Source organism: Paramisgurnus dabryanus, chromosome 14 (assembly GCF_030506205.2).
Source record: "Paramisgurnus dabryanus chromosome 14, PD_genome_1.1, whole genome shotgun sequence".
In the NCBI taxonomy this organism is placed as follows: Eukaryota; Metazoa; Chordata; class Actinopteri; order Cypriniformes; family Cobitidae; genus Paramisgurnus; species Paramisgurnus dabryanus.
In genome coordinates this window covers 8575147-8594929 of record NC_133350.1, presented here as the reverse complement: position 1 = coordinate 8594929, position 19783 = coordinate 8575147, and the positions used below count along the sequence as shown (strand labels likewise).

At 37.7% G+C, this 19783-nt stretch overlaps 1 protein-coding gene across 1 annotated transcript in view; it reads right to left on the bottom strand.

Annotated features, from left to right (window-relative positions):
- thsd7bb (thrombospondin, type I, domain containing 7Bb) overlaps positions 1–19783 on the bottom strand; it is a 138213-nt gene that overhangs the window by 20456 nt on the left and 97974 nt on the right. Inside the window, exons 3-8 of the mRNA XM_065241018.1 lie at positions 17336–18179; positions 13090–13335; positions 11685–11845; positions 10770–10925; positions 9673–9873; positions 582–773 (exon numbers count right to left, since the gene is read on the bottom strand). Of these exons, the coding sequence (XP_065097090.1) occupies positions 582–773; positions 9673–9873; positions 10770–10925; positions 11685–11845; positions 13090–13335; positions 17336–18179 (1800 nt within the window). The remainder of the gene's footprint in view (positions 1–581; positions 774–9672; positions 9874–10769; positions 10926–11684; positions 11846–13089; positions 13336–17335; positions 18180–19783) is intronic.

Genomic DNA, 19783 nt, shown 5'->3' with positions numbered 1-19783 from the left:
AAAGAAACATGTGTAAATAGGACAGGACAAGGATTAATAAATGATCTACAATACACTTTAAAAAGCGTATTAGAGACTGAACTTTAATAAGGAACTGTGTAATTCAGTGTCTAAAAAGGCGCTAAGTAAAAAGGATATCTTTATATCATCTACTCTACTTTCACCCAGCTTTGGTTCAAAAAAGAGATGAACCCAACCCTGTAACCCACAGTTGGCTCCGTTTCTGGCTTAATTTAACTCAACAGCTGGGTTTTATAGTGAACAATATCTATAGATTTATAGATGGATAAAGCTTTCAGTTAATGCAGACTACCTAGTGAAAAACAGATTATGATGTTGTGATATGCTGCACACTTATTTTCAACCCAGTGTTAGGTCAAAAAGGGACAAGCTCAGCCGTTGGGTTAAATTAACCCAAATATTTATATTTGACCCAACAATCGATTAAAACAATCCAGCATTTTAAGTTGAAACAACCCAGCATAGGTTAAATTACAACCCAACGGACAGGGCTTTTACATTAAAAACATTTTTAGATTGTACATCTTTGCAGTCCAAACTTTTAACAAGTGTGAACCTACGCTCCCCAGGAAGAGCCAGGATAGTGCGAGAGCGAGTCTGCCTTCCCTCAAAATGTTTACTGGAACAAGATTGTGAACATGGAGACCAGGAACCCCAATCTCCCATCACACAGTCTTCTGGACAGGCCATCTCACAGGTCTGCTGGGCCGGAGTAAAATCACCTGGACATCGATCACTAGGGGCCGACTCACCTATTATACAAAAAATACATTTTGACTGAATGCATTAACTTCAAAAACACATACACACAAGCCTGTTCTTTCTTCTATTTCAGATTCCTGTTACAAGATGTTTTTCTTCTCCAGTAAATTAGTATTCATTTAACATCCTATTGTAATACGAGGGAATATTCAATTAAATACACCAGTACAAAATTATGAGGGCTTTTTAAATAACAGAAATATCTCAGACTTCTTTCATCTTCCAATAATTATACTGAAAATACTAAAAATGCCGTGAACAATCAGTTTTCTGTAATTAAAGTAGAAAATTATGCAAATAAGTTGTTTAGCAGGCATGGTGATTGCTCGGTTCTCTCCTCAGAGACTACGAATGAGCAATATTAAAGCAACTGTAATTGTAATTAACAGACAGCTTAAAAATAATCATCCTGTAATGAATTTAACAGTAAAATATCAGTGCTTACTAAACAACTCTTTGAAATGATTTATGACGATCGGTCGGTGGCATTAAGTGGTCAGATATTTTTGTATAATGACCTCTGACCTGTACATTGACGTCTTCCACACTGCTAGTTTCTTGTTTCTGTGGTCTCTTTATTTAAACTCACATACGTATCTCAAATCAATACTTTATGTGCATTTGTTTGTTAATCAATTTATACATTTTATCAGTACGTGTGAAATTGAACTAGACGCTGCTAATGCAATATAACACATGCTGTTTCTGCTCCTTCATATATCCAAAGAGTTTTCAGTTTGATCCAATTTATAAAAGAGAGATCAGCTCTACCGATTCTTTCCGAATAGGCTCGAGCTCCTGGAGGCTTACCGTGGGCGGAGGCATGAACAAGCACACACACAAAACATTATACCTAAATTGTCTGGATAACTTATGATTCACTAAATGTTTGTGTCGTTTACATTATATGCACTTACGTGTGATCGCCAACAAAACACAGACATTTGATAAAGTTTTACTTAAAGGAATAGTTCAGCCAAAAATTATATTAAACTCATGATTTACTCACCCCCAAGCTGTCCGAGTTGCATATGTCCATCGTTTTTCAGACAAACACATTTTCGGATATTTTAGAAAATGTTTTAGATCTTTCAGTTGATTAAATATAATGTTACGGGGTCCACGACCTTCAAGTCCAAAAAAAGTGCGTCCATCCTTCAAAAATTAAATCCAAACGGCTCCAGGATGATAAACAAAGGTCTTCTGAGGGTAATCCGCGCGGTGTTGTTGTAGAAATATCCATATTTAAAACTTTATTAACGAAAATAAATACCTTCCAGCAGCGCTGCCATCTTAGACTCCCACAGAGCAGCAGCAGAGTAGCCTCCGTAGGCTGCGTAAGCTCTCATTCTGAATGCGAACGCGACTAAGATGGCGGCGCTACCGGAAGGTATTTATTTTCGTTAATAAAGTTTTAAATATGGATATTTCTACAACAACACCGCGCGGATTACCCTCAGAAGACCTTTGTTTATCATCCTGGAGCCGTTTGGATTTAATTTGTGAAGAATGGATGCACTTTTTTTGGACTTGAAGGTCGTGGACGCCGTAACATTACATTTAATCAACTGAAAGATATAAAACATTTTCTAAAATATCCGAAAATGTGTTTGTCTGAAAAACGATGGACATATGCAACTCGGACAGCTTGGGGGTGAGTAAATCATGGGTTTAATATCATTTTTGGCCAAACTATCCCTTTAAAGCTGCTACCGTGAATAAACTAAATCCATTGTTTCTATAATACTGCGTTCATTGGGAAGCGGAACAAGCTTAAATTACCCCCCACAAACAACAACACTTCTGTGGTGATGTTGATTTTGTATCAGTTCTTCGTTGGTGTGTGCGATATTCCAGTTAAAGTGCCCATATAAGGACTTCCACTGTACTTCCTGCACTGAAATTACCCATAAAAGATATAAAGGTATAGGTATAAATCTTTCATGTTCGAAAAAACTTGTAGGAACCCTGTCGAAGTACATCTGGCACAGAAATACTCGTCACACGTCCTGCTTTTTGACACTTTGCCTACTTTTAAACAGAAAGCATGAAATTACTTTAATTAACCCCCCCCAACTTAATAGGGTTTATAAACAGTTTAATTGATTATAACAATGAAAACAATGATAATAACCCTGATAAGCAATGCGTCCATTAAGGGTATCACGATTTCGATTTTAAATCAAAATAGTTTGAAATTAAGTCACAACCTTGAACTTCAAATAAAAAAATGGAATCGTCAATGCTTCCACACCCCCATGTCACATCTGGTCGGCTTGCCAAGCGGAAAAAAAACACGTGTTGAGGGCTGCGAGTCAACCTCCTCTAACTTAGCTAGTTATAGCCAGTCAAAAGATAAAATGGCAGATGCAGAAGACACCACGCGAGCTGCTCTTTACAAGGAAAAACAAAAAAAAACAGCATGCGCCTCCCAGCTTCATCCCACCGGCATCTCCGGGTTCAAGATCAGATTTTATATTTCATAAAAGTCTAGTCTAAAAATGGTATAGCATAAAAAAAAATTTAAATCGAGAATCGAATATAATCATGACCTTAGAATTGAAAATGTAATCGAATTGAGGATTTGGAGAATTGTGACACCCCCAGTGTCCATTAAATAACACTTAATTTTGTTGTTTAAAAAAACACACTTAAAGCAACACCAAATAGTTTTTTTTACCTTAAAATAACGTTTCCAAAAAAGTTTCAGTGGTCATCCACTCAAAACAGGGTGAACGGCACTTTCACATTCGCTTTGCAGCCCTCTATCGGCCAAAACCGCACTAAAGAAGTTTCCAACCGTCGGGTAGTGGTCCTGTAGTTCGGGTGAAAACTACAAAAACTTGCTTTACGGCAGACCTACAATCCAATCAGAGCCAGCTATGCTGCAGTATTTACGACAGTTCTAATGAACAATTACGCGTCTAACCTGTAGGGGGAGCAAAGAGCAATAACTCTTTAGTGTTGCTTTAATAACTCGGTCATTAATAAAATGTACTCTCAGTGTGTTTCTAGTTATTTTACATCGGCTTTCAGTCAGAATTCAGAGTTAGATCTATTCATTTCATTACACAAAAACCCTCAAGAGTCCCTCACTTCTTTCTGATCACCATACTGGAAGCATACATTTGTGTTTATCCTCTAATCCTGTACGGTAAGATCTTCACACAAAAACAATGCGGTTTGGCACGTACAGAAAGACACAGAATCAACTGGTAGATGTTCTTCAGGTTGTTGTGCGATAAAAGATAAAAGTAAGGTAATAAAACAGATCCCCTCTGAGAATCAGATATCGAGCTGCTATAGTTCATTTCTTCATTACGTCTCAGATGCAGGAAGGGCAGCGTTTCTCCAATTGATGCTCAGCCCTCAAAATCAATCTTTTTGAATCAAATGTTTTGCCTTAGACGTAAATGCACAAATGGTGCAAAGCGACTGAGGGTGCTCTTAATATGTACTTTTATGAGCTTTGTAACCACCGTCCTTGCCTGTTGTTTTATAAAGGGTTATTTTCATTGTCTTTGTGCCGTGCCAGACGGGGAGTTTTCCACCTAACTGTTGCAGGAAACCATTTCCCAGAGTTATTATGTACCCAGTACATTAAAAAGCGCATCAGGGGTGCAGAACTGTTTATAGGGAGCAGTCAGAAATCAATAGCAGGAACTGCCTCGTAAACATGTATCAGACTTGCAGTCAGATCACAAAACCTGTATTGACAGCTATTAAACCATCAGACAGTTCTGTAAACTGTTAGACACAAAACACGCTTCAGTGATCCCATCATCATATTTAAAACACACAGACCCGCATTGAGTATTTTGCATATAAGGGGACAGCAGGGTTTGGGCTTAATCAATCAAAAAATCTTATTTTTACACAAGCAACACATATCTGCTTATAAGCAACACCTAACTCTTTCCCCGCCAGCATTTTTTTTAAGTTGCCAGCTAGCACCAGCATTTTTTAAGATTTTAAGTTAGTGTTTTATAATTTGGGTAAAGCACCACCTAATGGATACTATGGATTGCCCCAAAAAAGTTTCATTAGCAGGGAAGAGTTTTTTCTTAATTGATGAGATAACTCGTCAATGGTGGTGTAAGAGTTAATCGGGGTTAGAGCTATTTCATGCATTCTGACTTATTAACAGTGTTTAAGAGCTGGATTCATAGGCAAAGTGTCAATGTATGACAGAGTATTTTTGTGCGAATGCACTTCGCCAGGGTTCGAACAAGTTTCTAAAAGTTTTTTTGAGCATGAAAGATTTATACGTAGGAGGTAATACTACTCTATATGTACTCAAAAGATTAAAGGATTAGTAAATTCTCTTAAAAAAAAAATCCAGATAATTTACTCACCACCATGTCATCCAAAATGTTGATGTCTTTCTTTGTTCAGTCGAGAAGAAATTATATATTTTTTGAGGAAAACATTCCAGGATTTTTCTTATTTTAATGGACTTTAATGGACCCCAACACTTAACAGTTTTAATGCAGTTTAAAATGACTCTAAACGATTTCAAACGAGGCATAAGGGTCTTATCTAGCGAAACAATTGTCATTTTTGACAAGAAAAATAAAAAATATGCACTTTTAAACCACAACTTCTCGTCTTCCTCCGGACCTTTGACGCGCCTCACGTAATAGCTCACGTCAAGAGGTCACGGATGACGTATCGAAACTACGCCCCAGTGTTTACAAGTGTGGAGAAAGAGGACCGTTCCGACGTTGTTGTATGTGGAATGATAATAATTAATGTCTTTGTGACAGTTTATTGTGTTAAATGGTCCGCAAATGTGCGTTTCATATATGCAACATGTGACCTTTCGACGTCACTACCTACGCAATTACACGAGGTCGCGCTGGCGCATCACAGGACCGGAGGAAGACGAAGTTGTGGTTTAAAAGAGCATATTTTTTATTTTGCTTCCAAAAATGACAATCGTTTTGCTAGATAAGACACTTATGTCGTTTGGGATCGTTTAGAGTCCTTTGAAACTGCAATTTTAAACAGCATTAAAACTGTTAAGTATTGGGGTCCATTTAAGTCCATTAAAATTAGAAAAATCCTGGAATGTTTTCCTCAAAAAATATAATTTCTTCTCGACTGAACAAAGAAAGACTTCAACATTTTGGATGACATGTTAATCCTATAACATGAGATAAGCAGAAACAATATGTGTTATGGGAGCTTTAAGGGTTTGTCTCTTATACAATTACAGAGACGGATGTCTAAGTGTTACAGTTTACCCCATGTAAACCTTTAAAGAGCCCAGATGCAAAACGTCTAAGTGCGTCTGACATGTTTACTTGTAAATGAGCATTTTTTTCAGACTCTTAATGGATTCTGCCAACAAAGCAATGGCCTCTATAATACTAAGTAGTACATTTCTGGAACAGCAGGTTTCATAACAAGACCATATTTATGCAATGTTACTGCAGAGAATAACCTAATTACTGTACGGCAAGAATCTTATATAACTTCAAGTCAGCTGCATTTCACATTAATGGGTTTGGCATTTAAGGTTCACTTCTCATATATGCAACATCCCTAGTGCATGCTGGGCAGATGATGCTGTCAGGGTTAATGCATATGTGTCTGATGCAATATTCAACTCTGCCATGTCTAGTCATGCCTGATGAAAGCCTATCCGGGAAAGTACACATTTTAGGAGACATGTATGTTTCAATGTATTATTATATACAGCAATAAAAATGCATGTGAATATGCATCGGTGCAATCAGAATAAAAACATATTTAAAATCTAAATGTCAACATCTGTGGGTGGGTGCCAAATATATACTATAAAAATCTGTAGTTAAAATCTGAAACACACCGCAATACTAATACATATCGTCAGGGTTTATACTGTATATTGTTAGTGTCTGGACTGCAGTGGTAACACTCTATAAATCACTTATTCACTCATATCCTTTCTGATGGTGGACATCACAGACACTTGTCATAGATGAGTGACAATTGGACAATACTGTCACAATCCCCCGAAGGCCTCCTCAGGCTACATTTGTATATCAGAACTACAGTACAACACTGTGACATGCATCAGTCTGTCAAAGAAGATTCTGATCTTAAACCTGTCAGAAACAGCTTAGAGATACACCGTTTGCCCACTGGGAGCAGAGAAAATGAAAACCACTGATAAGCTGTTTAAACAAGTAAAACAACTGATCATTCAAGATCTGACAAAGGGAATAATAGAAGGCTGGACACAAAAAGAGTGAATAGAAATAGGTTGCTAAGATGTTTAAAGTGGTTTAAAGCCTGTTGCTATGAGTTGCTACAGTGTTCTTGGTGGTTGCTTAGGTGTTGTGAGTGGTTTAAAGACTGTTGCTATAAGTTACTACAGTGTTCTTGGTCGTTGCTAAGGTATTGTTAGGTGTTGTGAGTGGTTTAAAGCCTGTTTCTATGATTTGCTACAGTGTTCTTGGTGGTTGCTTAGGTGTTGGGAGTGGTTTAAAGCCTGTTGCTATGATTTGCTACAGTGTTCTTGGTGGTTGCTTAGGTGTTGTGAGTGGTTTAAAGCCTGTTGCTATGATTTGCTACGGTGTTCTTGGTGGTTGCTTAGGTGTTGTGAGTGGTTTAAAGCCTGTTGCTATAAGTTGCTACGGTGTTCTTGGTGGTTGCTTAGGTGTTGTGAGTGGTTTAAAGCCTGTTGCTATGATTTGCTACGGTGTTCTTGGTGGTTGCTTAGGTGTTGTGAGTGGTTTAAAGCCTGTTGCTATGAGTTGCTACGGTGTTCTTGGATGTTGCTTAGGTGTTGTGAGTGGTTTAAAGCCTGTTGCTATGAGTTGCTACAGTGTTCTTGGTGGTTGCAGAGGTGTTGTGAGTGGTTTAAAGCCTGTTTCTATGATTTGCTACAGTGTTCTTGGTGGTTGCTTAGGTGTTGGGAGTGGTTTAAAGCCTGTTGCTATGATTTGCTACAGTGTTCTTGGTGGTTGCTTAGGTGTTGTGAGTTGTGTAAAGCCTGTTTCTATGATTTGCTACGGTGTTCTTGGTGGTTGCTTAGGTGTTGTGAGTGGTTTAAAGCCTGTTGCTATAAGTTGCTACGGTGTTCTTGGTGGTTGCTTAGGTGTTGTGAGTGGTTTAAAGCCTGTTGCTATGATTTGCTACGGTGTTCTTGGTGGTTGCTTAGGTGTTGTGAGTGGTTTAAAGCCTGTTGCTATGAGTTGCTACGGTGTTCTTGGATGTTGCTTAGGTGTTGTGAGTGTTTTAAAGCCTGTTGCTATAAGTTGCTACGGTGTTCTTGGTGGTTGCTTAGGTGTTGTGAGTGGTTTAAAGCCTGTTGCTACGAGTTGCTACAGTGTTCTTGGTGGTTGCAGAGGTGTTGTGAGTGGTTTAAAGCCTGTTGCTATGAGTTGCTACAGTGTTCTTGGTGGTTGCTTAGGTGTTGTGAGTGGTTTAAAGCCTGTTGCTATGAGTTGCTACGGTGTTCTTGGATGTTGCTTAGGTGTTGTGAGTGGTTTAAAGCCTGTTGCTATGAGTTGCTACAGTGTTCTTGGTGGTTGCTTAGGTGTTGTGAGTGGTGTAAAGCCTGTTGCTATGATTTGCTACGGTGTTCTTGGTGGTTGCTTATGTGTTGTGAGTGGTTTAAAGCCTGTTGCTATAAGTTGCTACGGTGTTCTTGGTGGTTGCTTAGGTGTTGTGAGTGGTTTAAAGCCTGTTGCTATGATTTGCTACGGTGTTCTTGGTGGTTGCTTAGGTGTTGTGAGTGGTTTAAAGCCTGTTGCTATGAGTTGCTACGGTGTTCTTGGTTGTTGCTTAGGTGTTGTGAGTGGTTTAAAGCCTGTTGCTATGATTTGCTACGGTGTTCTTGGATGTTGCTTAGGTGTTGTGAGTGGTTTAAAGCCTGTTGCTATGAGTTGCTACAGTGTTCTTGGTGGTTGCTTAGGTGTTGTGAGTGGTTTAAAGCCTGTTGCTATGATTTGCTACAGTGTTCTTGGTGGTTGCTTAGGTGTTGTGAGTGGTTTAAAGCCTGTTGCTATGATTTGCTACAGTGTTCTTGGTGGTTGCTTAGGTGTTGTGAGTGGTTTAAAGCCTGTTGCTATGAGTTGTTACAGTGTTCCTGGTGGTTGCAGAGGTGTTTTGAGTGGTTTAGAGCCTGTTGTTATGAGTTTCTACAGTGTTCTTGGTGGTTGCTTAGGTGTTGTGAGTGGTTTAAAACCTGTTGCTATGAGTTGCTACAGTGTTTCCTGGTGGTTGATATGCTGTTGTGATGTTTTGTAGCCTGTTGCTATGGGTTCCTCAGGTGTTTCCTGGTGGTTGATATGCTGTTGTGAGTGGTTTAAAGCCTGTTGCTTAAGTTGCTACAGTGTTCTTGGTGGTTGCTAAGATGTTGTGAGTATTGTTAAGCCTGTTGCTATGAGTTGCTAAGGTGTTTATAGGCAGTTGATAAGTTGTTGTGAGTGGTCTATAGATTGTTGCTGTAGGTTTCTAAGGTGTTTCTATGTGGTTGATAAGTTGTTGTGAGGGTTTATAGCCTGTTGCTACGGGTTGCTAGTGTGTCTCTAAGTCGTAAATAAGCTGTTGTGAGTGTTTATAACCTGTTTCACCAGTATGGGTTGCTAGGTGGTTGCTCTGGTGTTGTGAGCGGTTTAAAGCATGTTGTTAAAAGTTGCTACATAGTTCTAGGTGGTTCCTAAGGTGTTATGAGTGGTTTATAGCCTGTTGCTACAGGTTGCTAGAGTATTCTAGGTGTGTAATAGGCTGTTGGAGGGCTTTATAGCCTGTTACTATGGGTTGCTAGGGCCTTTCTAGGAGCTCATTTACTGGCCCAAGTCTCTATGATACTCTGGTCATTGAATACGTTTCACCAATAGTTTGACCAAAGGTTATGTTTTAAAATACCAACAATGTAAAACTAAACCTTCTCACCAGTGACAGAGAAGCACCCAACAGTCTGTTCTTGGGTTCCTGAGCCACATGATCCATTGTGAGGAACACAGGGCCCCTGAGATGTCACTCGCCACAGGAAGCAGATGGGGTCATCACAGATCATTGCTTCGGTGATATGAGGGCAACTGTGTGACTCTACCCAAGACTCAGTAATTACAGAACGTTTCCTTACCCTGAAACCTGAAAAAAATCACAGTATGCACATACAATATAATACAAACTGTCAATAATCTAGATTTAATTATAGATTTCTTAAGACATGTTCACAATGCAAAGGCAGCACAGAAGCCAAATACTAAATTAGAGTCAAGGGTCAAGCTTGGTTAGCATGGACTCAAACTGTAAGATTCTGGGAGTCTCTACTAACAGCTTTTTAAAGGGAGCCGTGTATGTAGATAATACAATTTTTGGTAATCATATAAAATGAAACTCTGTGGCTAATCTGTATGAATTCGTACATCTCATTTGTTTTTGTTTTTGTCTGTCTTCTTTCACTCAGGGTCTAGTGGTGGGTCTTCATTATTGCTTTTTTAAATAATTACACATTTTGAACGATTCACATAATACAAATTAATCTGAATTAGTCACCACGTAAAATAATGTTCATATTATATTAAAACTAGACTGCCAGCTCCATTTGACCTCACATCCTACACAAATATCCAGTCAATGAGATGAATAGAAATCCACTCAGGCTTTCTCCATGTGTTACAAATCTACAAGACAATCACATTGATAAGGATTTACACTTCTTTGTGGTGAATCTGCAGAAAAGACGACTCGAACCAAAAACACTCACTGTTGCAGCAGATGCCATTCCCTAAGAGAGCTTTTACAGCAAGCATAAATAATAGATGAATACAACTGTCCCATCACTGTCAGCTTACTAAAAGGGGGCAGGACTACAGCTCAATTTTTTTGAAGCACGCCCCCTTTCAGAGTTGTCCCCTCGGACACAAACCATTTACAGTTCTGAGAAGGAAAACCAAGGTCAAGGATGCAAACACGAGTGTGTGCTTAGAGAGATTTAGAGGAAATGTGTGATACAGTTTTATGGGATGCTTTTTGTCTCTTACCTCTCCTCCCTTGAGGTTCTAAACAATTGTCATGGAGACAAGGTCCCCAAGGTGACCATAGTGTAAGGGGGCAATGTTTCTGACAGGGGATGGAGCAAGACTGAGCCAAGGGCGGTAAAGGTCCAGTGCACAAGTTCCTCCTAACAGGCCTGTTGACTATAATGAAAAACATTCAGGAATAGAAACAGAGAGAGACAAGACAGATTTACCATAACGCTTCTCCACAGGAGTTATTCTATTAAAATTGTTTTCAAAACTGTATGAAATGCATTTTTGGAAACCTAATATAAGTCTGCTCAAAAGTAAATGTAATTCAAATCCGCCCTTTCACTGTGTGGCCACAGATTACCATTTAAATCAAAAAACAGAAACGCAGAGAAAAATAAATCCCGCCGGTTAGCCCTCAGCATTAACGGCCCATAGAGGATTAAAGAAAATAAAAGCAATCGTTCCTGTCTAGGAAACTTGTCTTAATGGGTTTACTATTAATAATAAAATACTTTCATTTGAGTTGATCAGATTTGTTTATTTACTATACATTAGAGATAATAATTCACCCGAATCAGCTGTTAAAAATATATATTATACCCGCCACCTATGAACCTATATTACACTTTAGTATATCGCGTGGAATGGTGCGCTGTGATTGGTTAAGCGGATTTTTTTTCATTCTGCAGAGAAAGAGAACTGGGGTTTGGAAAAAAGGGGAAAAAAGAGGACAGAATAACACAGTGGATATTGAATTTTGCATAAAATTAAGAATTTTATTTAAAGCAAAAGTTAAACCCATGCATTGTTCGTGTGGATATAACTGCAATCTGCACATCACTATTGTATTTAAAAAAACCACATGGTAATACTACAGTACGCTTTTAATAAATAATAATATGCTGAATTTTAAATCAGTGGTCTTACTTTGGGATGGAGCTGTGTTGTTATGGATTTTGACACAATATGCCTCTCGGGTCTGGATCCCACCTCCACACAGGACACTACTGTTGCTATGGCGATGGTCCTGTTGACTCAAAAGGGGAGTAACCTGACATGGACTCCATTTGGTCACGCTCCATTCATACCTGGATTTCCAGTAAATTAAGATTAAGGGAATGCAGCTCAAATCACATCGATCTGTTTAGTCTTCCTAAGAAACAAATAGGTAACACTTTACTTGAAGGGGTGTTCATAAGACTGACATGACACCTTCATAACCATGACATGTTGGCCGTGAACATGAAGGAGATTTTATGCACGTTTATGACAACTGTCATTAAGTGTCATTCGTTTAACTATGTCATTTTTAATGCAAAGATGACAGTGTTTGAGATGTCTTTGTTATGACAACTTGACATTAACCAATACATCATAACTTGTCATGACAACTTGACAATACCAAAACAGCATAACTGACCACTTTTTACCAGTGATACAAACTGAATTTGTCATTAAAATGTCATTAAGTGTTAATACTTGGTCAAATAGTTTTATAACAGCGTCATAAATATTTTTCTTGACCTCAGCTACAGTGGTAACAATATAATTTGTCATTAAAATGTCATTAAGTGTTAATACTCTGTCATATAGTTTTATAACAACGTCATGAATATTCTTCAGTTCATAATGTTTTTTAAAGTTTCTGCCATGTGTTTAAGAAAAAGATTATTATCCAATAATAATAATAATAATAATAATAATAATTTATAAAATTTTACTTTATTGCATTTGGAGACCGATTCACCTAAAATTAAATGAAAACAGTACAATAATGAGTTAAGCCATACAGCGTTAATTAATTTAAATGTTTTTGTTAGTTTTTTCTTTTATGTCAGAAAATTTCAGAACCCTCTGTGTGAGGATGAACACGTTCTGTTAGTTGTCAGTTTATTGTGCACATACTTAAAGTTAAGTATAATCTTAAATAGTCTGTTGCATTTTGTTAAAGTATTGGAAAATATTTGTCATAGTATTAACACTTAATGATATTTAAATGATTGTTTAATGTAATGTTAACCCATGAAGCTAGATCGTTTCTTAAGTTTGATCATTATGCTATGTCATGTTTATAACAGATTCATGACAAGTTATGATGTATTGGTTTATGTCAAAATGTCATAACAATGACATTTCGAACAACGTCATCTTTGCATTATAAATGACATAATTGAACAAATCAAAGTTGACATAAATGTGCATAAAATCTCCTTCATGTTCATGACACGTGTCATGTCATGATTATGAATGTGTCATGTCAGTCTTATGAACACTCCTTCAAGTAAAGTAATATCAAAAATGTATTTAAAAATCATTACATCTGCATTTTTACCTTGCGCAAAATGCCAGTGTGTCTTCCAAAATATTACAGCGTTGTGTTTCCTCCAGTGCGGGGCATGACTCTCCACCAATAGCTGCTCTCATTAGGGTGCGGTATCTACTTCTGAAGCCAGGTGATTGGTCGGATGTTCGACAGGTCTTAGAACAAGGACTCCATGTTGACCAATCAGACACTTTGCAGTCTCTGGGCATCACGCAGGATCGAAAGTTCACCGGGTTGTTGTCATGGTCACAAAGGCTAGAGAAAAATGTATTGCATCATAACATTTACAACAAAAAATTTACGACACTGTAAAATGAAGAATTGTAGTGTTGTAAAAAGTTGACTGATATGTTGTGAGTGTCCTTTACACCTACTGGTTTTGTATGTTTTTCATTTTAGTTTTTCATCAAATTTTTTGTTAAAGATTACATTTACAAAAAAGTCACATTAATTTAAATGGTTATTAAAGGTTTTCTTCTATGACTGTTGCCTTTTTTATTTTATTTGATTCTTCTGAAGCTGTTGGCATGCATTTAGCCTCTGGCTCGCATGATAAAAAGGTAACAATATAAACAGAATATTTCTCAAGCTGTCTTTAAACTCTCCAAGGCTTTAACATTGCTGCTGATTCTTGTGAATATATTGGCATACAAAACACGACAAAGCAAACTATGAAATCCTGGGAGAGAGTTGGGGTGGTTTGTGGGTGTTTCAAAAGTTTTTTTCTGGCTTAGTATAAATGCGCAAAAGTTTGAAGACCACGAGGGAAATCTTGTTATCAGGAAACATGTGAAAATGATATTAATGTATTAGTCATTTTGTGTAAACGAAAGCCATTTTTGCTAAGTCCCTTTAGGAAAGTCACACCACTGGGCGGCAATGTTTGCAACGCCTCCGGGCAGTTATTTTTAGTTATGCAAGACTAAACTTCTATCTACTTGAATGGGGAAAGACGGATAAAATCACAATTAAACAACATGTTTGCAACACCTCTGGGCAGTTATTTCAGTCATGCAAGACTAAACTCCAATCTACTTGAATGGGGAAAGACAGATATCTTTAAAATCACATGCTAAAACCACAATTAAACAACATAATTCTGTCCAACAACACTGAAAAAAATGATTCATTGAATTTAATCAATTTTTTAAGGTAAGTGGTTGCAATCAATTTATTTTAGCTACATTTAAACAAAAAAGATTAGTAAAGTAAAATAAAATATAAAACTTTTGTTTAAATGTAGTTTAAATAAATTGATTGCAACCACTTCCCTTAAAAAAATGATTAAATTCAATGAATCATTTTTTTTCAGTGAATTAAACCTGACATCAACTGTACCATAACTTTTTTAATTAATTATGTATTAACCCTTCAGTAAATCATTAAGAAAATCTGTGATAATAGTAAGAATCTGACATGAAGACAGTGAGATTATGAGTTTTATGCACAAATGTGCAACACAAATTGGCAATGTGATGACAATTACAACCATAAGAATTACCATATTTAGATGTATGTACATATTTTAAAACTTTTATATGCTCATCTTAAGTATGTGTTAGAAGTGTCAAGTAAGATTTACTTAAAGTTGTTTACCAAAGTTGTTTACTCATTCACAAAAATGCATCACTAAATAAATAATATTTGGCAGAGGAACAACTTTTTGAAAAACTGGAATCTTCGGGTGCAAAAAAAGAGAAATATCAATAAATAAAGAATATAAAAACGTAAAAGTCACACATATTACTAATGATAAATATATTTTTATGTATTTACGAAAGGAAATTTACAAAATCTCTTCATGGAACATGCTCTTTACTTAATATTTGATCATTTTCACCTATACAATGTGTTGTTGGCTATTGCTACAAAGAGTTTGGTTCCAAAACATGATAAACGCCATTAAAGAATTTTTTTTACCACCAAAATCATTATTGTATCAGGTCAGTATTAAAAAATATTATCTTTTCTCCATTTTTTTCCAAACAGTGACAAACGCTAGTCCTCCTTCTCTGCAGAATGCAATAAATCTGCTTATTACACGGCTCTCTGGAATGCTTGATTCTGATTGGTCAGTTGAGACATTTGCAGGTTCGTTCTTTTCGAATAATAACCGCTCCAAAATAATAACGCATAGCCGGTACTACTTTTACGAGTTAGATCCCTCCGCGCCAATAAAGATTACTGTTTGTTTGGCGCCATCTTGTGACAAACACTGGACAACCACGACAAGACACAGAGAGCTTACTGAGACTGAACTTGACAAAATAGAGCATGACAGCTACGAAGCCAACACACAAAAAAATACAGAATGGGCATTAAAACTTTTCAAAGACTGGCTAAAAGAGAAAAAAATGGAGACAGACAAGTATGAAGCAGAGGATCTTAATAAGGTATTACGATCATTTTATGCATCTGTGCAAAGTTTCGCGGAAGGATAAAAAATGTTAATTTAAAACAAATATGCCAATAAAATGTTTCAAATTCATATTCATGTCCAGTTTTTTTTCTTATGTGACAAGTAGCCGTGTAATAAGCGGGATAATGTAGAGGCAGCCGGTAGTTATCGGGAAATAAGCCCCTTCAGTGTGATACAAGACCCTCCGCTTCGCGTCGGGTCCTGATCACACTGTCGGGGCTTATTTCCCGATAACTACCGGCTGCCTCTACATTATCCCTTACTTAACCAATCACAGCGCACCATTCCACCCATTGTAAAAATAAGGGCGGTGCTTTGAATAAACACAGCATCTACTCTGTACTTTGTGATGAACAAACAACAACAAAAAAGAATACTTTTGATGGCATTGATAAACCTGTGGTGGTTTTCTGTGGCGGGGAAGAAATATAAGCCATCAAAATCTAATAATTTATGTGAGGGGCACACGGGCGAAGGAAAAATGCCGGCTGTTGCTTGTTCTCAAACACAGCATCAAGCTTCTGTCATCCTAACACATTGACCGCAGGGGATTTTATGAAAAACTTTCCATTATTTTACTCTAAGTCAACGACTTTCCAAAAAAAAAAAAAAAAAATTCAGCGACGATGTTTATATCTGTGTATACCACTAGTCAACTAAATGAATATAACATTGCAAAGATGAATGCACATTTATATATTGATTCAATAGATTTATAGCATTTTGGAAAAAAATTGGCATGGATTTATTGCATTTTCGTAAAAAATAATCAGTTTAATTCAAATTATGGATTTTAATTTTTAATGTTATTATAACCGTAAGATGCTATGTGAAAGTTTGTAACAAAAAATTGTGTTTTTCATCTTGTCAATTTCTTGGTATAAAAACAAATTTTTACCCAAATTAGTCAAAATAGATTTATTGCGTTTTGGAACCAAACTCTCCATGTATACCCATGCGACTTATGACTGGTTTTTTTGTGGTCACAAATGAGTAAGCAAGGCCATAAATAGTACCGGGTTACAGAGTTAATTTGTATCTCAAGTCACTTTTCCAGGGTCATAAAATATTTGGTACGTTTTCAAAGTTGGTTCCATCAGAACTGTGTCCTGGAAATTGATTTCCATGAGCTACTGAGGAAAGTTTGTCTATGGACCTGAACTCAACAGATGATATCATTGATTTTTTTTTAATCAAATACAAACTTTTATAAACCAAACATAATGCAATGGGATTTTGTTTTTCAGTTTCTTTGTGAAATCTCTACTTTTAAGATAAAAGCTGTGGTTTACTTGTCTCACTGGAATTCCTCTGTTCTACAGTGTAGTGTTTCCTAACATGTGGGGATCTTCTGAATTGTGTCTTAAATTTTTATATTCACTGCAACACATTGCAGTCCAGCGCTCTCACTGGAGCTTATTACTGGGCTTCTCAAAAAGGCAACAAGTACTATTTCCATTAAAATCGAATTAAAAATGTATCAAGTATGGCAGGATTGGGATGTTTCCTGGCCAGAAAAAGGGCTTCTCTGGTTTCTTTATCATCCAGAGTAAAAAGTAACATTAAAACACTGTGTAATAAAAAAGTAAATCCAAGAATAAAGGGATGTTTTTTGTGTAAACACTATCAGATTTTGTAACAGCATTATTTAAAATGTAATAAAGTAAAAACTCTATGTGACATATTATAATAAAGGTGTACATTTTTAAGACAAAAAGTACACTGACTGTATCATTTCATCATGTCTCCCATTCTCAGTGTGAGTTGTGTGGGTCATAAAAATTATATATGTATGGATGTATAGATCATGTATTCATTTATTAAATAAAGACCCACCTAAGCATCGAATTCTTTCCATCACTCCTTGTACAACGAAGCTGTCTGGTCTGGTAGCCGATTGTGATTTCCCACAATGCTTTGTGGCCTCTTTTATCATCATTGTGATTTTGGCGATAAACATTTTCAGTTTGCCGCTTGACGAAGTACGAACCTTTGCCTGCTTGTGTCAAATCCAGCCCAAAACTAAAGTCCACTGTTGTTTTTCCAATGGGTGCCTTTCCTTTCACCCTGCAAGGGCTCCAGGGCCCTACCCATAAACTGTAACTGTACTCCTGTTGGTCAGATGGACATTGGGCTGGGTGAGTGTTGTCATAGTTACACGGGCGTGTCTGGGTAAGACTGGGACAGTCAGCTCCTCCGTAAAGGGGTGCGGCCAGAACGTGCCTGGTGCGTTGCTGGAGAGCCGACCCGCAGGTACGGCTGCAGGTGGACCAATGAGAGAAGGCGGAGACGACGCAGTCGATAGGGCAGGGCAACAAACACGCCTGCTCTCGCTCGGGTGCCGAAGAGAAAGCTTCACACATACGAGGGCTCACCGCGGTGCCGTTAGTACGCTTCACACACAGCACACCTCGGCTCTGTACTCCACGCTGGGCGGTCACACATCGATTGGCTGGGAGGAAAGGGGTCGGGGTGCAGGGACCCCAAGGAGACAAATGCCATTCGAACAGATCCTTCTGCCATTCGCACATCTGCACACACACTCGCTGGTGTGGTGGGCGTTCAGACGGAAAGCAGTTGGACTCATGTGTGCTCCAGCCTTCGGAATGGATACACGATACCGAGCGGTTCTGAAGCCCGACTGAACCGCAATCACTGGCTACGCATATACCCCATACACCTGCAGCAAAACAGACAAATTACATTTATTATTACAGGCACCATTGTGTAGCAAAGCAAAATAACAACAACTGGATTACAAAGCATTACATCATCCTCTGGGGATGTGAAAGGTCATCACAACAATGATAAGGTCACCAATGCAACCAAATGCCAACTAATGGAGGGACTGATGTCAGAAAATGAAACAAAGAAGCATATGGGATGACATCATCACAAACCAGTGAACGCTCTCATCCAATCAGAACAGAAGACACATCTCGTGTTGGTAATAAAAAAATCTTGTTTTTAATTAGAAAGCTGTCAATGAATTAAAGCTCAAACGTAGGATGCAAATGACTGTTCATGTGCACACTGCCCACACTAAGTTTATGCGATGCAGGGTTTCAAGTAAAACTTTAACTGCTGAGATCTGTCCCACTGAGATCTCCAGCTTAATCAGGATTCTGATGGTTGGCATACTGATTAAAGATGTGGGAATAATCACTTTGGACTGAAGAGATGTGAGGAAAAACCACCATGAAAAGCAATTTCTGTTTTCTTCCTGTTTTTTCTTGGCTTTAAGTTGATAAGGCAATTTGACATTTTGAGGGATAAAACAGGGAAAAGAAATAAAAAATGATAAGAAAGGTAGCTTTTATATCTTTGAAATCCTCTTTGCGTTGGCTCTCAAATCTCATCTGCACTTGTGCTCATTCGAATACGCCGTCTCAAGAGCTGTCTGTGAATTTCACGAAAAAATAAAACCATACAGGTTGGAATGACATGAGGTTGAGTATATAATAATAGAAATTTTATTGTCAAGAGAACTTTAACAAGCCAGAATACGTGATTCTCCTGTAGCACAACTGGTAGAGCTTTGTGTTAGCAGGTCATGGGTTCGATTCAAAGGGAATATACTGAAAAAGCGCATCTTAAAATGCGGTTAACACATTAAGTTTTCCCATTTCCACACAAACATTTTCTTAAAGGGGTCATAGCGTAAAAATCTGACTTTTTCCATGTTTAAGTGCTAAAATTGGGCCCCCGGTGCTTCTTTCAACATAGAAAATGTGAAAAAGATCAACCAAGTAACTTAGTTTTGGTAAACCATTCTCTGCAAGCATGTGAAAAAATAGGTCATTCAGATTTTGCCTGTTTTGTGAGATAGGAAAAAAGGCCCATTACAATAATACCGCCCCTTAATCTGCCCTATCCAACCACGTCACTGCCATTTAGTGCAGAGAGAAAGAGAAAAAATTATTGACAGCACAATTAAGTTTCAAACCACCAACATTGCGATCAGTGTTTGCATTTGCATTTTAAAGGACACACCCAAAAATGGCACACTTTTGCTCAGGCCTACAAAGTGGCAATTTTAACATGCTATAATAAATTATCTCTGGAGCTAAAACTTCACATACGCACTTTGGGGACCGCAAAGACTTATTTTACATCTTAAAAACATCTCATAATATGACCCCTTTAAAGAACTGTGTGTAAATTATAGTGGCATCTAGTGGTGAGATTGTGAATTGCAACCAACGGCTCAGTCCACAGCTCACCCCTCCCTTTCGAAACGCATAGAGAAGCTACGTTAGCCCCACAGGACAAACATGGCGTCAC